This window comes from Psilocybe cubensis, chromosome 12 (assembly GCF_017499595.1).
Source record: "Psilocybe cubensis strain MGC-MH-2018 chromosome 12, whole genome shotgun sequence".
In the NCBI taxonomy this organism is placed as follows: Eukaryota; Fungi; Basidiomycota; class Agaricomycetes; order Agaricales; family Agrocybaceae; genus Psilocybe; species Psilocybe cubensis.
Window position 1 is genome coordinate 2,089,000 of NC_063010.1, and position 20,216 is coordinate 2,109,215.

Below are 20,216 nucleotides of genomic sequence, written 5' to 3' on the forward strand. Positions count from 1 at the left end.
GAAACTTTCTCCGATTCAGAGAAAGTTTTGTCTTGCTTCTTTTGCGTGTTAACCGTTAACTAGTTTTAAATTCGGCTCGCTTCGCTCGCAGGTTTGTTGTGCAATACTCGTATCGCCTGCCGCCCTTCGGGCTCCCCCCTCTCCTCATATCGCCTGCCGCCCTTCGGGCTCGCCCCCTTTTCTCGTGAGAGAACCAGGGGCTTTACCCCCGTCGACGCTTCGCGCCTCCTCATTGATATATTATTTCAATTTAATCATTTTAATTTATCCCTTGGTATTCTTTCCCAATATCATACACAACCCGTCGGGTAAGGGAACAAATTGCATGCATATTCAGAACTAAATGGACCCGCTCACCTCTGAAACGTTCTCTCTTTCTATAGAGTATAGAATAGATATAGATGCCTCAGTAGCTGGTACATCTGGCTGGAGCGCTAAAGGGCTCAGTAGGAATCACGAGCTTGTTAAAAAGATTCGAATGGACTGTAGAATGAAGAGCACATGAAAAATACAGGAAGCAAGTGCATAGGTCTCGTGAATCTTCACGGTCAGCTTTGGTAATATTTCCGCAATCGAGATATTGTAAAGCCTCGCATGCGTATGCTGTCTACCATGCAGCTATAATAGTATGAAACAATACTATATATAAAGTTATCGATGGTCTCTTCGCTCAGCGCATAGCACTCGGATATCTGGAGTGTTGCACATGTATTACCGCATTCCCAAGTAAAATTTAGCGGGGTGGACACACACAAACAAATTACGACCAAATTCTCACTTCAAATCACGTTGTGCAACCATGAATATTCTAGAATTGTCTACCAGAACCACTCCGTAATCGTTTCCGGGTTTTTACTGGCTCTGTGGCTGCGCCCCTCGCTTGGTGACTTCGTATATCTAGGCAATACTGGTCTCCGATTCCGAATCAGGGATGTCAAAAGGTATATGTCGAAAATCGTCAAGGCATGACCACCATTTCTTGGAAAACGGAACTTCGTGGTAGGCAGATCCTTGAATGACCGGCGACGAGAGTTGTCTTTCTAGTTCCTCGTCTCTCGATCCCTTATCAATGGTCAGAGCCCTGTATTGGAAGAGTGCGCGTAGTAGTGAATCAAATGAAGATGCCGACTTTGGGAAATGACTGATTATCAGACGACATTCTTCGGCATATAACGCCGAAGTGTAGAAGAGCAAAGTTGGAATGCCTGCAGTATCAGATGTGCTGAACGAAGACATTTCCTCCACCAGTTTACGGTTTATGAACACTAAAATATCATCGAAGATTTGTGTTATTCCAGGATCCTGACTGAGCAGCGCCAATCCGTGCTGGGAAAGGCTTAATCGCCTACCGAACGAAATCATGTATCCACGAAGAGCATCATTCCTTGCACAGGGCATGTCGACGAGCATATGTGGCGATTTCTCCCTGCTAATTTGATCGAATAACATCATAACAATTTGAGCAACCTGCCACACAAAACCTGAAAAGGAATACGCGGTAAATAGATGGAAAGCACATTCAAGATAAATGAACTCGCCGGAATATTGGTCGTAAGGTATAATACCGTCAATTGGATTATAGGTGTATTTGTGGAGTATCATACAAAGCGGAAGACGACCCTGTTGCATATCTTCTGGCACTGGGTGTCGGCTTTCATACAAACAGCGCACCAGACGCACTTGTAGTTCTGCTTTGTGCATGGACATCCTCTCATTTTCAGGTGAAATCGCGAACAAAAAGTTGAACAAGTTTTGATGCTTCAATAGTAGGGCTGACTGTGGAAATGATAGATAGAAATCATTGTAAAAGTCCGTGAGGCAAACATCGCGAACAGCATGTTTCATTTTTGCGGCCACTATATCATGCAAGAAAGAGAGCTGAGGGCAATCTACTGCCAAGCCACTCCGAATATCCGGAGAGAGCGCTATATCACAGATTTCAGAAAATGCGTGATACGCAGGGGAAATGTCCGGGTGTGTTTTCGAAGTAAGGCCTTGTAAGATATCCCAGATTGGAAGAGCATTATCGACTTCAGCCTGTTCAGAAAGCCGATACCACTTGAGTGGGCGACAAAATGATGTGCGCATATACCTGTCACGTATCGCAAGCCAATTCAGATCTACAGTTGGCCACGCCTTCGCTGATGGATCAATATACACGGGGAACGTGTCATCAGCAGTGTTGTTCATATCTTGGTGCCAAAGTGACGTCGGGGCCAATCGGCGCATCCTTTGCCATGCAAAACAGATACTTGGGTGCAGTCGACGTAGAAAACCGAACAGCGGACGTGAAATGATACGAATAGTCTCTGATTGGGGCGATTTATATGGGCACTGAGTTGGGGGTCTGCTTACTCCTCCCGGAGCTGGGAACCTGAAAAAAAGAGAAAGCTCCTGGACAGTTGGTAGGATCGTGGTCGCAATAAGAAATAAAAGAGTGGTTCCTATCATGAACGTTACAGGTATGGCCACAGAGACATGGCCAAAAGCAAAAAGAAAATCAATCATCCCCGTAAAGAACAACACCAGAGCAGATTGAAGGAGGATAGGCATAGCGTTGAATATTCTATGAACATGCCACTTCTTCAGCCCTTCATTCCTCATGTTGAATACTGCATATTGTTGGCGCGGTGATAAATCCGTGTAGTTTTGGTGCTCCCGTAACCACTGAAGGGAAACCGTCCCTAACAAAACCGTCGTCAAGCTGAGGATGAGACTCGAGAACCAAAAGACGTTAACTCTAATGGATGATAAAGTGGGAAAGAACTTTGTTGGGAGCAGCGGTAGTGGCGGATGCTGAACAGGAACAGTGCTGTTGTGCGGCCCAAGTTGGGACACTATTTGTGAAAGCAGAATAACGATATCGCTTTCTGGGTCCCTCTGGAGGCCCCTGTAAGATTCGACGATAAATGCTGTTGCGACGGCCGAGAAAAGACCAGCCTTGTGTGTGTTAGCGATGATTCACTCGCGAGGTGGCAGCAGTCTCGACATACAAAGATCAACAAATTTTGAACTTCATCTTTCCAAGTGTCACACCGCGCTTTATCTTTCTTCAATAGCGGCTCCAAAAGCAGCAACCAATGGTCTTCGTCAGGTTTTTCAGGTGCAAACTGAAACTCGTCATCCATCTGCCAGACTTCTCGGACTTTAGGTTCGCACATCTGTGGTTCATTCTATTCAGCAAGTGTGTCAGAACTTCGAACTAGACAAGCAAATCTGTTAGGGCTTACTTTCGATGAGCGTCTTCCAGATTCTCCTTGAGCAAGGCATACAGAAGAGCGTGAATGGATGGCCATGATGCAACACTGATACTATGGTTGTCACGGTAAACATCTGAGGTAGATATATAGAGATGTTCACGTTGCTGCTTCAGACAGTGTGAATAGATAGCAATGTGGTCTTCCTGTTTCTGCGACAGGATCATGATGGAAAGAAGCATCCAATCCAATGAAGTTCGTTGAAACGAAACAAAACTGTAGAGGTACAACCACGAAAGTTGATCCTCCCTTCTTGATCGGAAAAAGTCGCATGACGTAGTAGGCCCCTATTTAGCCCCTATCCGATCTTTGTCTTTGTACTTCAAATTCCCACTAAGAAAATTAAACGCGATTGAATATTTCGGTAGGACAAAGAATGTGGTTATAGTAATTTCAGTACACCCAGAATCAAAACTCTTAGTTGCCTCTACTAAGCTGCCTCAAGAATTAATTTCTTGATGGCGAAAGACCGCGGAATGAAAGAGCACTCGAATTCACGTTTACGCCTGGAGAAAACCCAAATTTCTTTAGTAATATTCACGGAAGTTGTTGAGTCATATATAATGACTTACATGAGTAATCCGCTCTCCTCGTAGGACGTATCAACCTCTATCTCATTACCAAGTTTATCTTTGGCCTTCTCAATGTTAAAGCATGCGAGCACTGATGCTATTTGAAGCCATAGCTGTGTCATAAATTTCAGTAAACTGATAAATAGAGTTCAACGAGAGAAAATAATCAATCAAGACTTACCGTGCTACTCGCAATAGATTTTCCAACACAAATCCTTCAGTGTCGAAATCATGAGCATACATGGAATCATAAGAGTCTACAATAGTGGCTCACCTGCGTCCAAACCCGTATGCAAGTACTCTATCGTCATCGTTTAGTTTCCCATTCGAGTCAAAGAATCGCTCAGGCTTGAACGAAAACGGGTCTGGATACACGTTCTCGTCATGTGTCATGGCCCTTTTGAAGTTCTAGATTAACAATGATTCCTAAAGCATTTAAGGAATCCTTACCATATGTTCGGGTACACGAGGGTACCTAGGCAAAAACTGTCAGATGGGCGAGTTATAATTCGAATACCGAGAATATAGCGCACCTTTTGGAATAAAATAACCTTTGTAATGATGATCCTCTGCAGAAAGCGAGTGAGGAACGGCCAAGGGCAATGGCGGCTTAAACCGTAATAACTCTCGGTATATGGCTTCGAGATAGGGCAATGACTTGCGGTCGTCCAACGTCGGAAGACGTTTTGAACCTACCACGCGGTCAAGTTCTTCTTGGGCCTTCCTTTGAATCTCGGGATGGAGAGCCATTTGGCAGAAGAACGTCCCAGATGAGGAAATTGTCTTTTTGAGGCACTGTAAGCGTCAAGAATTTGTGTTCTGAGATGTTTGACAAACCGTATCTGAAGCGGCTAGTATGTACAAAATGGCATATGAGGCTAGGATTTCCGTTAACATCAACCGTCTTACGTACCACCATATACTGTGTACGCGATATTCTTGATAATGTCTTCTTCTTGTTCTGTCGCACCGACAGAGTATTTCTTTTCATAGAAGTCTGTCACTAGGGACGAAGTCGCAGTTCCTTCAGCCTGAGTTTCATGTCAACATGGTTCTTTGCTAGCCAATTCGTAGAGAGAGAGTATCTCACCAGGCTCTTCTTCACAAACTCTGTAGGAATTCTCATCATTTCTGCGGTGAGATCTTTGACTTCCTTTGCTTCTTTGTGAGACGTAGCACCAGGGACCCATGGAGGAATGTGCCGAAGGATGGGAAATATATTAATGAGGCTTCCGCCAGGGGCCATTAAGCGGGAGCCAATGACATTTCCGGCTTCTGCTACTTCTATAACTCGGTCATGAATGGACTTGATATCATATCCATACATCATGTTCATCGTCAGTGACACCGAAAGCCTAGGAAAAAGGGGCATACATTAGCATGATCAATTATTCTCGGGGTGTGGTCCAATTTAGGATTAGCTTACACTTTGTTATGGGCGTCAAATTGTTCGGGCGTCTCAATAAGGGACTGAAGGAATCCGCGCACTTTCTCCATCTGAAGCGACTCGTATTTTCGAGCGGTTTGAGGATTGAAATTCTGCTGGCAGACCCTCCGGTGTTGTCTCCATTCATCTCCGTAAGGCAGCAAGGCAACATTAAATTCCCATCCCATTCTGTTGAAAAAATATAAATCAGAACTTGGGGGATTTGGCGACATTAGATGCCAGGCTCACAGTGGAAAAATGGGCATCTGTGGTCTGTCAGAGTACAATTTGGCGTGTTGCTCGAGCAGGGCAATCGCATCTTCGCGACTGTTAAGAATGACTACATGATTCCCCAAAGCTTCTGCATGAAGAATGTCACCTGTAGCAGTTTGATTAGAACACGTTTTTTAATTACATGAGAAACGTACTTTTGTACTTCTTCCCCCACTCCACATATTCCTGCGCTAGACTACTTGAAGGAAAGTCCAGCATATTTCCGATCAGGGGCAAAGGCTTGGGACCAGGAGGGTATGGCGCCCGTTTCCTATTAGAGGCATGGTCTACAAGTCTTTTGACCACCCATAGCGCCAACGCGGCGTAGACGAAAGAGGTTGAGATGGACATTTGCTATCGCAAAATCACTCTCGAAGCGCTTGAAGATTAGGTTTCCAACTTTTCATCGTTATCTTTCTCGCTATATATATGTCAGTGTAAAGATCACCCATCTACCGAAGCGTCAAGCGAGCGTGGAGTATTTAGGATCTGGTAGGGCTTTACGACCAGTACCCTTGTGAATGGACGGCGAATTGAAACGCTGTGAAAGGGTGCGAAAGATAGAAGCGCCGGAGCTACATACCTGAAAATCATTCCTTCCGCTTGGAAGCAGTTTACAGGTATCCACCTGCCACATTATGATAGGTAACGTCAAGAGCAATAGCTTATTCATACAAAGCCCATCCTTCACTTGTTATTGGGCAAATTTTGAATATTTGGGTTTAATTCATAATAATTTGCCACAAAGAAGTAATTTCGTTACGGATTTGTGCAAAATTCTGCAATTTTTAACCCTGTTGCTGACGGCTTGCCTAGGACTTGCTTCTTCCCGCCACATGAACCATGACGATCCCCGAAGACAACTGTTCAATGATCTCACAAGATGTCAAGGTGTCCGAAGAAAATGCCACGATCCAAGGCAGCGCCAAGTCTCGTTGGCTCACACAGAACTCGACGATTGCTTGAGCTCAGCAAAAGGCGAACGTCCAGACCACATTGGCATCGGGCCTACGGTTGAATATCCGAATTTCTGTATAAGATGAAGATACAAAGATTCGATAAGAGAATGAGAACTATGAAGAAAAGTTACAGTCCATGAAACTTGGCGAAAGTGTTCAAAGAATATCTGTGATGGGGCCGGCACTGGCAGATGGCCATCGACAGTTGTCGACTGATCGTTCAACAACTCGAAACGTAAGGAGCCCAACGTTAGTACAATGCTCCTGTCCATGATACGTACTTCGGTGTCGTTTAATCAAATACTGCAGTTCAATCGCAGATGGCTATCAAATCCAGTTGACAAGTCATAATGCACTAACAAGTCATGATAGTATTGACTCTATAGTAACAATATATACAATTGCGAAAATGAAGATGCGTACCATTGGAGTACTATATTATAGTGAATGCTATCCATTTTTACATGCAAACTCGCACTCCAAACAGTTGGTGCATATCACTATTATTTCATGACATCCACAGTGAGCGCTTTCCGTGAAATTGAATAGTACACAACTCATGATCAGGGTGCTAGCGTAATTAGAACACTATGATTAAAGAGACAGTCATCGGGTTATGAGGCATAACCAGTGGCGTATCCGAACAAGATATGAAATTGTCATAGAGCGCATAGGACAAAGCACAGGACAATATAGAGCCACAACGAACATTCGAATAGTACAACAACATTCAAAATCAAGGCAGAGCGCAAACATAGTACAAAGTAACGTCGAAAACAACAAGCAACTAGTGAGTAGGCATAGGAGTATCCAATTCAGTGTCAGTGTACACAGCCAAGAAACACCATTTCCGCCCCATTAATCTTACCAACTCAAAGGGTCTGCTTCAGGTACGACACGGCCCTACATCTTCCCTTCATCAGTCGTGACATTCTTCCCGGCGCTCGAATCGACATCCGTTTCTCCGTCCCTGCTAGCGCTGCTATACGCTGCTTTCAACTGCTCCGCAATGACCACACCAGCCCTTTCCACCCCACCCAACGGACTACTCTTAAACCTAGTGCCCTTACTCGTCGTAGGGACAGCGACACGCAAACCCGGAGTGGTAGTACTACCCGCATGCACGCCTGCACCAGAAACGTTACCAGCATGTGAAGCGCTTCCACTGACAGCCGCCGTACCCATCATAGACGGAACCGGCGTCACAAGTGGGGACGTCGTCGCAGACCCAGGGGCCGATGCAGCAAGGGCGTCCGCGACTCTCAAACCGCCACCTCCCAGCGAAGGCACCGGGCTTGGCGCGATACTCCCAACGGGTGTACCAACAGCTGAAGTCTGTGCCTGTCCATGAGCCGCCTGAGCCAACCTGCGCTTGCGATCCAGCAGAATCGCCTCGAGCGGTGCAGGCGACGTGCTTCTCGAAGGAACTTTATCGATCTTATGCGCAGTGGAAAGATTAGGGCCAACGCTTGTACTCGCACTAACACTGAGTGGCAAAGGGAAAGATGGTTGTGTCACAGCAGCAGGCGCTGCAGCACCAAGATTTACATGACCACTAGGTGCAGTGGTGGCTTCCGTTGATGGTGAGTTCAAAGTGCTATCAGGCGAAGTAGGCTTCAACGATGTTAAAACACCAGAGTCTGAAGACGATACGCTGCTGTGTTGCTCAAGTATGACAGACGGGGGACTACGACCTGGACTCCTAATTGGCTTCGGCATCTGAATAGGGGTAGCCGTATTGTGCATCGGTTCCCTAGCGCCAGAGTTAAGATCAACATGGGCCACTTCTCCAATCCGGACCGATTTGACAGGTGTTGCGCCCTCCGTCGCGTCAGTACTTCGCTCGGGAGCATCACGCTCCTCACGGGGGACAGGCGGAGCACTCCTGGTTCTAAAAAACCCTAAACCTTTCAAAGCTGTAGGGATCTGTGCGGTCAAAGTCGAGGGACCTTTCTGATGTGCATGTGTCCGAGCTGCTTCTGCGCCATGGGTAGAACTTGGGAGTCCGTGTTCGGCTTCAGTTTGAATGACGACCTGGGGAGGAACTTCATATGGGTCTCCGTGAGCACCTTGAGTATCAAATTCGTCATAAATCTCCTCTCCAATAAGCTCTGCGAGATCCTCGTCAGCCAAGACCTGTCCGAACAACTATGCAAACATACCTTCGAGCACGTCTTCAAGTGTTATAATTCCGAGAGGCATAACAGCAGGATCGAATCCTTGCAAAAACTACAAACAAAAAAATCCATGAGCCCAGTGTTACCCTAACGTTAATGTTGACACACCTCCGCAGCGCCTTCCTTTGCCAGGACAGCATCGGCAGGCATACTCTGTTCCATTGACGACATATTGGTCATACCACCGAGACTAGGTAATTGGAAGCCAGTGATCGTCCTACGAGCCTCTTCGCTTTTGCGACCTCCCTCCTTCTCTTTGTCGTTACCCTTAACTTCCGTGCCCTTTGGTTTATCGCTCGTTTCTGAATCCTTTGACGTGGCTTTCTCGATGTCGTATTGGTGTTTATACATAGCGTCAGGCGTGTCTCCGTCTTGAGTGCTTTCGTCCGAGCTCTTGCGCTTGAGTCCTTGCATTAGTTTGCGACGGCCTCCCAGCTTCGTAGGGCGAGTGACGTTCTTCTCATCTTCACTTTCCGTGTCAGAATCCGTATCTCCCATCCCGACTCGCTCTCGCAGGCGCTGAGTGAGGCCACGTTTTACGGCTTTCTTTACTGAAGCAGCCTGTACAATAATCAATTACTTTGAAAGTAACATTGATTAATAAATGCCTTACTTTCTCAACGCTGAACCGACTGACAATGGCCATGTGGCTTCGTCCTTCTTGGAATTTATCCAGGATGCCTAACAAAGGTTCGTTGTTCGGAACAAAAGGGACCTTGTTCAACGGTATCTTGCGCAAGGGAGTAGCCTCTGAAATGTCGATTAATGACCACCGACGACAGTGCGTACTTTGAATCGTACCTTTAGGGTCAAGCAATACACATTGTTTGACAAGTAGAATGCCGATGATTTTCTTGACCTTCAGAGTTCTCTGCCCTGGTTTGTGGCTATCGTCCTCGATTTCATCGGCGCCAGCAACCACCGATACGGGCACGTCAACTTCTTCATAAACGGGTACACGACTGTGGCCCGTTTGGCATATCTTCTTCAATAATGCGTAATCGAGCTTTGAGTCAATCGACAGCATGAATACATCCTTGATGGGGGTCATGGCCTGTAATGAAAGCATTCAATAGACCTCCTATTGCTCATTTCAACCGCTACTCACTTGCTTGACCACCTTTTCTTGAAGGTCTAGCGTGGCGCCAATGATCGTGACGGTGTCGGTCTTAAGGTCTCCGCCGTGCGTTGCGTGAGACGAATGCATGGCAATAAGCTCTTTAAGCTCTTCATAACGAAACCTATTCAATACCAATCTATCTTTTATGAAAACGAAAGTTTACTGACCTGCTCGGCGGTAGATGATGCCGTGATGGGGCCCGAGTACAAGTTCAACAGAGACAATGTCCAGTTCCAGTTATCAGAGCGTCTTCATTAGAAAAAAATTCGAACATAAACACACCTGCAGTTTGTGTCAATGAGCTCACAGCAAATTTACTTGCAGAATAATGTGCGAAGAAGGGTACGCCTAGAGAAAAAGAAGAACCAATTTCCACCGTCAGTCAATCCCCCAGGGGGTGTGAGTGGTAATCCTCCGATGTCTTCCGGAGTTCCATTAAATCCTAGAGCTGTTGCGATTCCTGGCTGTCATCAAAGATGTGTCAGATTGCGCATAAGCATAAATCATCTGGTTCAATGCCTGACAATTTCCCCGGTTTGATTTGGGACTAATTCTCTCAATGCCTTTCTCACTACATTGAAGAACAATATCCAACTTAGCCGTTTGGTCGCTAACTAAAATTTCCAGTGACCTACTCATATCAGTTTCGATTGGCCCGGGAGCATAGGCATTGACTGTGATGCCATACTTTGCCCATTCTCGAGCCCCAGTTTGAGTCAGAGAGGTGACAGCAAACTTGCTCGCGGAGTAAGAGCAAGAATTGGGTAGTCCTGAGGGGTTATATTACGTTAAGTGATACCGAAGCCCATATAAGGACACAAATTAATATGATCACCTTGCTTTCCCGCCAGAGAGGACGCGCCGATGATCCTCCCTCCTCTTTTTTGCTTTATCATTTGCTCTGCAGCATATTTGTAGCACAGAAATGTTCCGCGACCGTTGACACCCAATACGTTTTCCCAATCATTTGTGGTGGCTGCCATTCAAATCGTTTCGGAAATCTATGAGAGGGAAGCAAAAATATGCTGGAGAACGTACTGTCGAGTATTGATTTGTAAACAGCTATCCCAGCGTTTGCGACCATCTAGGTATAGGTTTTAAGCTTGATACCAAATTGAGGAATCCATTGGATCGTCGACTTACAACATCAACGCTTCCAAGTACATCCACAGCACCATCCACGACACGCCTCACGTCTATATCTAACGATACATCACCTGTGAGAGCGACAGCCTTCCTCCCCATCTCCTCTCGGATCGTTTTACATAGCTCGTTTACTGACGACGCCATGGAGTGTATGTCATTGACAGCAATGTCGTACCCATCGTGTGCAAGTTGAAGTGCGACTGCCCTCCCTATTCCTTTCCCCGCACCAGTCACCACTGCCACTCGATGAAGGCTTGGCAAATTTCGAAGTGTAGAATATGCAGCCGCAGTATGTGTACTTTGGAACGAATTTGGTCGGCACTTGCCATCGAGTTTTCCAAGCTGACGTGCAGTTCGAATGGAGAGCCGGGAAATAGGTTTGCCTATCATCAAGTGTATTTGAGAGGTGGACATGCTATGCACCGTAGCTGGTTAGGTTGAAGAATCGGTGGGGTGAGAAGTAGCTTGGTAACTTGGATTCTGAAATGTTATATGTCTTATCTCGAGGAGTTCTCATGTGTCTGTGCAGATGTTCTCGAAGCTGAATGCCAAAGATATTTGAGGAACGTGAGCACTGAGCAATCTTGGGATTAATTTTAGGTCTGGAAGATGCTATCCACCGACGCCACAACATCTCTCTTTGCCATCAGAATAGCTACACTTGCACCGGGATTCGTCGGTTCTCATGCATAAGTGTTCATTTCAGACTTTACATCAACGGAAAATGACACCACCGTCAATTGTAAGCTATACAATCCGGTTGATTGAGAGAATGGTGGAGAATAGTCAGAAATTTATGAAAGAACAAAGCGCTGAAAGGATTTAGCACTTACAACTTGTCCAGTCATAAACCGCGCTCGATCCGAAACGAGGTAAGAGACCACTCCTGCAACATCTTCTGGCGTTCCTATAAATCCAACCGCAGTGGCAGAGGCGGAGGCAGGCTAGAAACATTATTAGTAAATGAGCACGTATAATGCACCGAGGCATAGACAAATTTCAAATCTTACAACATCTTTGTTATAGTCAGGATTTATCTCTGCAAAAGTTGCAGCCTCTCTAGCTAAAGAAGTCCAATGTCAGGAAACAATCCCTTGATATATAAATCCTTTACTTACTCAAGTCGGTGTCAATAGGACCTGGAGCGTATGCATTGACATTAATACTGTATTTTGCCCACTCTTGCGCTGAATGAGCAATTTCGCAACTGGCCAAGCAATAATGGTCTGTGTAATAATTTCAGCGAAACGGGCCAAGTCAAAGAGACAATATACGTTACCATTGCATAGATCAAGTATCTAGTAAAACCTGCCATTTTGGCACCCAAATATAAGCCATGGCGGGTGAAGAGAGACTGAGGAATGATTTCCGCGAATCTAAATCACATATCATAAGTATTTTAGTAATTAAATGGGCTTGATGGCATAAAAGCCTCAACCCAAGCATCTCATGGGGACGGGCAGGCCAAGACGGATCGACCATGAGGTAGTCGCGTGACGTCATTAACTACACATTAAGAGGGAATAGAAAGTGTAACTTTGGTTTAGCGTCCAGAGATTATCGGCGTAGAATCAAATTTTGATCCTCTCTTCTCCTAGCCGTTCCACCGACGGGGACAATGGCGACAATGGCAGACGTTGTGTCCAACAAGCAAGAAACTCACATGACGATCAACACGGTGGATACGACGACACTCTGCACTCCACCCCCAAGGACAGGGTCTGCAATAACAGGCAGAGACTCGTTGACAATCATGTTGGCCAATAGCAGAGTAACGAGAAGGAGGTGCCCATTTTTGCGTATTGGCATAATCTTGTTGGCATACTTTCGCTGCTCACTAGAGTGCAATACCGTCAGTTCCCGGAAAGGGGTGTAGAGCGGATGTGACACGTACGGGGTTCCGCTAATACTGAGTACGTTGAGCTGAGTCTCATCAAGACTCATATAGCCCAATGTCAAACCGGCAAACAAACCCGACAACAAAACAAGGATAGGGATGAGGACGACAAAGACAATATCTTTGGTTTGGTGCGGGTCGAACTTCTCGCGCTTGGCGAGCACAGCATTGCTGAGCTCGCCACTGGAGCGATGAAAGAAACGTGGCGCATGTTGTGCTGCAAGTGAGAATAGAATATATACAAGTCGGGAAGAATGGGAATTGCGCGCAGAGATGGGAACAGGAACCATTCACGTTGGTGGGGAAAGAGGTGACAAGTGGCACTGCCCCAGGACTTCTCTAACCCATATACGTATCCACTTGTGCTGACAAATAGAAATTGTCCCACAGTCATTGCCGTGCCACACGCGGAAAACAGACATAGCACAACATGTTCTACACGCCCTCGAGAGAAGAAAAGAACTCCAGTATGTACAGTGATCTGGTAGGGGATCATTATAGAACCAGTTGGTTGAGATCCTCGATTGGAACTTCCCAAATCGGCGTGCTCCAAAGGAATTAGCTATGCGGATATAGTACGGGACCCAAATGGTAGAGTTTGCAATGTAGTAGGCGCTCATCGCTCTAACGTTGAATGACCAAGCTAAAATATATACAAAGTACAAAATACATCGGAGGGGAATCGAACCCCTGCCGCTTGCTGAGACAGGATTGAACATCCCAACTGGAAGGCAAGCATGATAACCACTTCACCACCGATGTGTTACGGTACACGTTTCTATACACTAAATCTTCGCCCATGTGGTATGGAGTTCCCTTGGCGGGTTCTTAAAGCGCTTAATTCGGAAATTTTTCGTAAAATAGGCATGATACGACAAGCCAAGGTACTCCTCTTGGCAGCAGTTCGATCATTATTCCGGAAGCAAATTGCCTTTACAAGTCTACACACATGACAACAATGCATTGTAGGTCCCATCGATGTTGTCTTGCATAGGCTGTCAATTGTGGATAAGTTTGGATGGTACATGCCATTGCCAAAAACTTACAAAATGATTAGCTCCAGCCATGCTCTTCACTATGACAGGCACTCCCGCCTTTTCAGTGATCGCTTCTATCTCCCACCCGGCCCAAACAATAGGCCAAGGGGTTTCTTCTCCATAGAGGACACTAAATAATGTGTTCCCCCACTCCCGCCTGGTCTCCTCATTTAAGAACGTACGATCAAATAAAATTCTGCCAGGTTGGAAGGCCGGACCACCTGTTAGAGCATCGTCCCCACTTGGCCCACCTGTAACGTCGATTTTACTGAGCAATTGCTCCACTGAGAAATCGCTGTATGTCGCGGGCTTCAGTTGAGTGGTATTTTGATATATCAGCCTGGTACAATCCCGCTTGTGCAAGTCGGGATGAGGGAAGTATTGTGTTACCCATCCCACGAATGCCTGACCTCGCTGCTCCAGCGGTATCTCCTCGTCGTGAAGTAATACCCATCCTCCGGATGGTGGGTCTGGAAGTCCATGGTTCTGCGCGGGCAGATCTAAACGTCTTATGAGCCAGCTTTGCATTTCCAATTCCGATAATACGTACCCCACCAAATTAACCCTTTAATATGACGAACCAGTCGCGCCTTTGCGTCCACAGGAAATGTCGACATGGAACAAACCATTGCGCTCAGAAACGCTGCTCCCATTGACCATCCAGTGACGATGACCTCTTTCAGGTCGTGTTGTTGTATCATTTTGTCCACAAATGAGAGCAAATACTCTCCCTGCTTTAAATACGCTCCCACAACATCTGCAGGCGAGTCCGACTTAAACGCTTGTGTCTCCTCGATAGTATATGGAGTCGAGCCCGGATAAAGGCGACGGTCCGGCGCGATAAACCGGCATCCGAGTGACGATGCCGCTTCGACCATTGGAAGAAAGATCGCTACTCAAGTTTGTACATGAATTACACATGCATTTTGGCCAAAATCAAGCTCACCGCTGTGAAATGTGTGGCCATGGATGGCGATGATGGTAATGTAGTTGGTCTTGCTCGCAGGCGCTCCTGAATCACGGTACGCAAACTCGACACCGTCGGCTATACGTGTTGTATACATAGAACTCATTGAAGATGCACAATATCCAAAGAACAGAAGCTGAAGAAACAAACGGCTTAGCTGCACTACTGACTCCTTATCTTATAAGGTTTTCAAAGGCATGTCGACGATTTTTGGTTGCCGGCTGTTATTTACGTCAATGTCAATGCTGATGCTGCGCCATACTCGCATAAATATCTTCCGAGAAAGGGTCTAAATTGTATACAGTGTCAACACAATTTAGGGGGCTATTTAGCTTTGCAACGCGATAACGAAAGGAAAATTTGATCAGCTGCAAGGCACATATTCGTGTTACTAAGAGCAGTGTCATGGTCGGATCCTCCTCGAAATATTGTTCTTTTAGGCATCTCCATAGTATCTAAATTGACCAGAAATATACGTCATACACGACCCTTGTCCATGCTTGCTTGTATACACTGTATGAAAGCATCGTATGTCCCAGCAACGTTATCCTGCATAGTCTGTAAATTGCGCATGAGATTAAACGGCATGAAGATATTTGCCAAAACCTTACAAAATGATTGGCTCCAGCAATGCTTTTGAAATAAACGGGCAATTCGGCCTTTTCAGTCAGCCTTTCAATCTCCCACACCGCCCACACAACATTCCAAGGGGATTCTTCTCCGTATAGAACACTGAACTGTATGTCCCCCCACTCCTTTCTCGTTTCCTTGTCCAAGAAAGTCCGCTCAAATAAAATTCGTCCAGGGACAAAATCCGAGGAACCAGAGACAGTATTATCGCCTCTTTGCCCAGCCGTAATGTCTATTTTGCCAAGAACTTCCTCAAAGGAAAAATTGCTGTATGTCGCAGGCTTTGTCTGTGTTGTGTTCTTGTAGATCAAATTGCTGCAGTCCTTCTCTTTGAGGTTGGCATGGGGGAAATACTGCATCACCCATTCCGCGAATACTTTCCCTCGAAGCTCTGGCGGAAGGTTCTGATCGAGAAGTGGTAGCCATCCTCCAGAGGGAGGATCTCGAATCCCGTGAATTTGTGAAGGTGGATCTAAACTTGGAATTAGTAGAAATATTCCTATTATTATTATTGCAAATAGTGCGTACCCCACCAAATCAATCCCTTGACGTGGCGACGAAGTCGAGCTTTTGCATCTGCAGCGAATGTCGGCATAGAACACACCGTTGCGCTTAGGAATCCTGAACCCATTGACCACCCAATAAGAATGACTTCATTGAGATCGTGTTCCTGTATCATGTTATCCACAAACGACAACAAATATCCTCCTTGCTGAGTCCAGGCCCTCTCTATCTCGTCTGGTGTCCCCGATTCCAAAGCTTCTACCTCTTGCTTTGTGTATGTTGTAGATCCTGGATAAAGGCGTCGGTTTGGTGCTATAACGCGATAGCCAACTGAATGTGCAGCTTCTATCATAGGAAGGAATACAGCTGTTTGTAAAATGACTATTAGCGCTCTTCGTGGAAATGGATATGAGATACTCACCGCTGTGGAACGTGTGTCCGTGAATTATGATGCAGGTGCAGTAATCTTGTTTGTTTGGAGGTGCTCCAGAATCGCGGTATGCAAAGTCGACTCCATCGGCTACACGCGTCGTATATGCTAAACTCATCGTCTTCTTGAAGTTAAATCAATCACCAGAGAGTGCTGTTTTTATACGCCTCAGGTGATCGGTAGGTGGGTAAGAAACCTTGATTTGCTCTGCTTCTTTTCAAAGGCTCTTGTTGATCATCAACGTCAACCCTGGATTGTATGATTAATATTCACGTCGGAAGCATTGAACAACACCATCGCTTACGCACCCGTGCATGTAAAGGTATATATTACGGAAAACAATGCGTTCTTATTTGAATAACATATGGCGTTTCAAAAACATGGAACTGTTCGGTGGTTAGAATGCAGCAAAAGGGCTGATCGCTGTTATCTTACTCTATAAAGGTAAGTTTAAAACCTTCTCAGCAACAGAAGTCACCAATCATATCTTGTATTACAATCCCGGATAAAAGCCAGTCGTTTTGTGGTGTGAGGTCCCGTCAACGCACGGAATTATCTGAAAGCCGGGTGCTATGGCTAGTTATTAATAGTGCACTCAGAGAGTGAGCTGTGTTTTTATGGAACGAATTTAGCAAAAAGTCTATGCACAACCTCGACGCATGTATATACCCCGTATAGAAGAAGTTCTGCAGCAATTATGACACCTCGCCAGCTTCATCTCGGAGTTGCCAAGTCGATGATTATCTGCTTGGATAGTTAGGGCGCTTCGGCCGCAGCAGACTTGTTGATGCTGTTGATTTCATGAGATACACTAGAAGCCAAAACATTTGAAGCATAAACTTTCAAACGAGTCGAGCAAAAACCAGCACTGCATCACCAGAAGATCTCCAAAAACTCTAACAGTGTCAGGCATTATTTGCAAGTAGGATATGTAACGTTAAGTTCGCACGATTGACATGGGTGAGATGGCCGAGCGGTCTAAGGCGCCAGACTAAGGTACGACCAGGACATTTGATGTCCTCGCAGCTTCTGCGTAATCTGGTCTTTCGGGGCGTGGGTTCGAATCCCACTCTCATCATATCTTTTTCACATTTTCATCACTTGTTTTCAGTGTTATATCGGTCGTTTTAATCCATAAGCAGACTGGGTTTTCAGACATCTTTTATTTGCCAGTAATTTGAATTGCTGCGCAACATGAGGCTCATTTACTCATTGTTTGTGCTGCGCGCCTATCCTTCTTTTGTGTGGATTGATCAGTCGTGACGCCCGAATATAACATTTCATGGCTGTAAGCATCATAGCTTAGAGACAGGAAGCAGATATTTCTTGGTGATGCCAGTGAAATAACGTCGAATAGCTGCGCATCCGCAGGAAGAGTCGGGTATCTAAGGACTAGCCTGTGGACAAAAAATCAGTGATTATCTGGCAGTGATACTATAAAAGCGCAGCTAATCTATTAGGACTGGAAAACGCCTCTCTTAATCTTTCCCAGTTTCTGAGCTAAAAACTTCTGTACGATGCCTTTTGCAAGAAAATTGAAAAACGGGACACTGATTGGTTTGGCCTCATGCTTCCCAGGTCCCTCAACTTTAGTTATGTCTGTGTTTCCACCGCCCTCACTAGCACCTGAGGATAGAATCAACACAGGAGCCACCGTCGAGCCTCAAACCTCCGGTCAGCACCAACAAGACCGTAAATACGAAACCGACAGCCAACCACCAATACCAGCCACTCCTCCTCAAATATCACCGAGACTATTTGGTTCACCTGAATACTCACCACGCACAGGCGAAGGGCCCATCCACCTCGCACCCGACGTAGACGAAGAAAGGGGGCAAGCAGGAGCCCACAGCCGCTTCCGCTTCTGGCCCACTACCGGGCGGTTCGCCCTCCCTGATGCCCTGCGAACGGAGCCAGAAGATCGCGGTGCACTGGATAACATGCGCCGCGGTGCGGTGACGATCATTATCACACCCATAGCGTTCATAGGAATAGCGCTGTATTCGTGTGGGGTGATTATTGAGGGCGTGGCATTGTTGTTGAAAGGGTTTGGTGCACTGGGCGGAAGGATGCTTGCGCGTAGGCGCCAGCGATCCCAGGCTGGCGAGCCGCTTTGGGTCTAACAGGCTGCAATAGTGTTGGTGTTTGAAGAGGTGTATTAGGATTCTACAGATTGTTTGGAGCCTACATTCAACGCTCGTTATTGATTTGGAATCGCGCGCAGAATATTGCAACTCACAAGAAGGGATAAAAATGAGTTGCAATAGACTGGATGAACATAACTAGTACCAAGGAAAGGAGAACAACAGACAATCAGACAATAAGGGTCACATTCGGAGACTAGCCTGCACGGACTATTTGAAAACTAGAAAACATAATCTTTCAAAAGTCTGGCGATATTTTACAACAGTTGCATGATTATCACTGTGTCTGAGCTCCATATCCTCTGATACCTTCGGCAAACGACCAAGAAGTCTCAAGATGCTTTGATTCCGAGATAGAGACTCCTGCGGCCGTAATGGTGGCCACTTGATACTGAAAAAAAGCATGAGAATTGAGTCGCAGATTGGAACTGAAAGAAGCACACCTTGTTCAAGCTACGAGCGTCGCGGTAGAAGAGAACCCTCATGCTGTTCTCGATGATAGCAAGAGCTTGCTCCTCCGTCAAAGTATCCTCGCGTCCTTCAACAGCTTCACGGAGTAAAGGTTGGGCGATATGACCACCGTAACCGGTTGCGAGTGTGGAAGCGGAATAGGTGGTGCCCAAAAGGTCAACATAAGAAAGGAATCTATTGAGAAAGAGTCAGAACAGAAATGTATTATATAGTGAAGTAACGCACTTCTTTCCATCCTTGACGCCTCCCACGAGGATTGAATTCCACAGCGGGTTCATCTTTGATCGTCGGGCGTACATCACTTGGGCGAGGTATTCATGGATTTCTGCAGGTCCAAGGCTATGACCATCTTGAGCGGTAAATTCGGAGATGGTGAGTTCGTCGAGAATGGTTTGCAGGTATTGGAAATCGGACATGTCCCCTCCAGCACCGATGACAGTGTGATCTCCAACAGGGTGAAGACGTCGCACGTCCTTGAAACGGGCCAGGGATCCGTACGACGCTATATCACATGGGTCAGCATCTTTTTGACCCAATACAACTCACAGACGCACCAAGGTTGTCTGCTGCCATCATGATACCATCTTTATACTTGATAGCCAAAACACTCGTTCCCGTTACGATTGGCTGCCTTAAACGTTTTTTGGTCATGAAAGCGAGTTGAAACAGTGTCAGAAGTCATACTGTGTTCGCTGTACACCCGCCGAAAATGCATCTTGGTCGTTTTTTGGCCGCGAGTGGATAGGATATGTTCCATACGCGTCAATGGCATCGTTACGCTGAACGAATCATTACTTGTGAGAGTTTGACTCCATTATGACTTGTATGGATACTTACAGGTCGACCCCAGTTTGTTGGAAAGTGATCCATGGGATAGAATTACGGATTTGAGATGAAAGGATTGTGAAGTCGTTGAAGAGGTCAATACAGAATCCAGGAGAACGCGCAAGCAGGACGCGTACTCCCAGTAGCTGACGTAACAGAGTCACGCACAGATCGCTGACTCGATCTAATCTTATCAGTTGAACCACCTCCAACCACCTCCCAAGTCAAATCCCAAGATTCCCGGAGTTCACGGTGCGTAATGGCAAATAACTACAGTAAATGTAAAATGGAACGATATTTAACTGGGAGAAGTCTTCTCGAATTTTTTCTTCCAGTGGCATAACTTGTGTAGTCAAAAACAGTATTTATGCAAGAAATGCG

At 46.0% G+C, this 20,216-nt stretch overlaps 7 protein-coding genes and 2 non-coding genes across 9 annotated transcripts; 2 read left to right on the top strand and 7 right to left on the bottom strand.

The window, feature by feature from the left end:
- Positions 1-897: 897 nt before the first annotated feature.
- Positions 898-2,190, bottom strand: JR316_0012603 (uncharacterized protein; the record flags this gene model as incomplete). The annotated part of the gene is made up of 3 exons (XM_047898228.1): positions 898-1,467; positions 1,681-1,776; positions 1,825-2,190. 3 exons carry the CDS (start codon positions 2,188-2,190, stop codon positions 898-900), a joined length of 1,032 nt encoding a protein of 343 aa, XP_047743117.1.
- A 1,497-nt stretch (positions 2,191-3,687) lies between these two features.
- Positions 3,688-5,879, bottom strand: JR316_0012604 (Cytochrome P450 monooxygenase COX2; the record flags this gene model as incomplete). Its single annotated transcript, XM_047898229.1, has 12 exons — positions 3,688-3,763; positions 3,830-3,942; positions 4,011-4,044; positions 4,104-4,226; positions 4,280-4,304; positions 4,363-4,624; positions 4,667-4,680; positions 4,743-4,860; positions 4,920-5,184; positions 5,256-5,444; positions 5,505-5,634; positions 5,684-5,879. 12 exons carry the CDS (start codon positions 5,877-5,879, stop codon positions 3,688-3,690), a joined length of 1,545 nt encoding a protein of 514 aa, XP_047743118.1.
- Positions 5,880-7,390: 1,511 nt separating this feature from the next.
- On the bottom strand, positions 7,391-10,767 carry JR316_0012605 (DUF21 domain-containing protein; the record flags this gene model as incomplete). Its single annotated transcript, XM_047898230.1, has 7 exons — positions 7,391-8,598; positions 8,650-8,716; positions 8,773-9,225; positions 9,278-9,414; positions 9,466-9,718; positions 9,773-9,891; positions 10,620-10,767. The coding sequence occupies 7 exons, from the start codon at positions 10,765-10,767 to the stop codon at positions 7,391-7,393; spliced, it is 2,385 nt and encodes a 794-aa protein (XP_047743119.1).
- Positions 10,768-11,644: 877 nt separating this feature from the next.
- Positions 11,645-13,117, bottom strand: JR316_0012606 (DUF21 domain-containing protein; the record flags this gene model as incomplete). The annotated part of the gene is made up of 7 exons (XM_047898231.1): positions 11,645-11,677; positions 11,764-11,874; positions 11,941-11,993; positions 12,111-12,156; positions 12,210-12,306; positions 12,594-12,767; positions 12,825-13,117. The coding sequence occupies 7 exons, from the start codon at positions 13,115-13,117 to the stop codon at positions 11,645-11,647; spliced, it is 807 nt and encodes a 268-aa protein (XP_047743120.1).
- A 377-nt stretch (positions 13,118-13,494) lies between these two features.
- On the bottom strand, positions 13,495-13,589 carry JR316_0012607. The gene has a single exon. It is a non-coding gene; the product is annotated as a tRNA-Gly (tRNA).
- Positions 13,590-13,825: 236 nt separating this feature from the next.
- On the bottom strand, positions 13,826-16,513 carry JR316_0012608 (uncharacterized protein; the record flags this gene model as incomplete). The annotated part of the gene is made up of 7 exons (XM_047898232.1): positions 13,826-14,364; positions 14,415-14,756; positions 14,811-15,008; positions 15,317-15,389; positions 15,443-15,933; positions 15,990-16,331; positions 16,387-16,513. The coding sequence occupies 7 exons, from the start codon at positions 16,511-16,513 to the stop codon at positions 13,826-13,828; spliced, it is 2,112 nt and encodes a 703-aa protein (XP_047743121.1).
- Positions 16,514-17,354: 841 nt separating this feature from the next.
- Positions 17,355-17,473, top strand: JR316_0012609. The gene has a single exon. It is a non-coding gene; the product is annotated as a tRNA-Leu (tRNA).
- A 517-nt stretch (positions 17,474-17,990) lies between these two features.
- Positions 17,991-18,518, top strand: JR316_0012610 (uncharacterized protein; the record flags this gene model as incomplete). Its single annotated transcript, XM_047898233.1, has 1 exon — positions 17,991-18,518. The coding sequence occupies one exon, from the start codon at positions 17,991-17,993 to the stop codon at positions 18,516-18,518; it is 528 nt and encodes a 175-aa protein (XP_047743122.1).
- A 298-nt stretch (positions 18,519-18,816) lies between these two features.
- On the bottom strand, positions 18,817-19,880 carry JR316_0012611 (putative proteasome subunit beta type-7; the record flags this gene model as incomplete). Its single annotated transcript, XM_047898234.1, has 6 exons — positions 18,817-18,930; positions 18,983-19,184; positions 19,236-19,512; positions 19,565-19,641; positions 19,695-19,789; positions 19,848-19,880. 6 exons carry the CDS (start codon positions 19,878-19,880, stop codon positions 18,817-18,819), a joined length of 798 nt encoding a protein of 265 aa, XP_047743123.1.
- Positions 19,881-20,216: the final 336 nt, after the last annotated feature.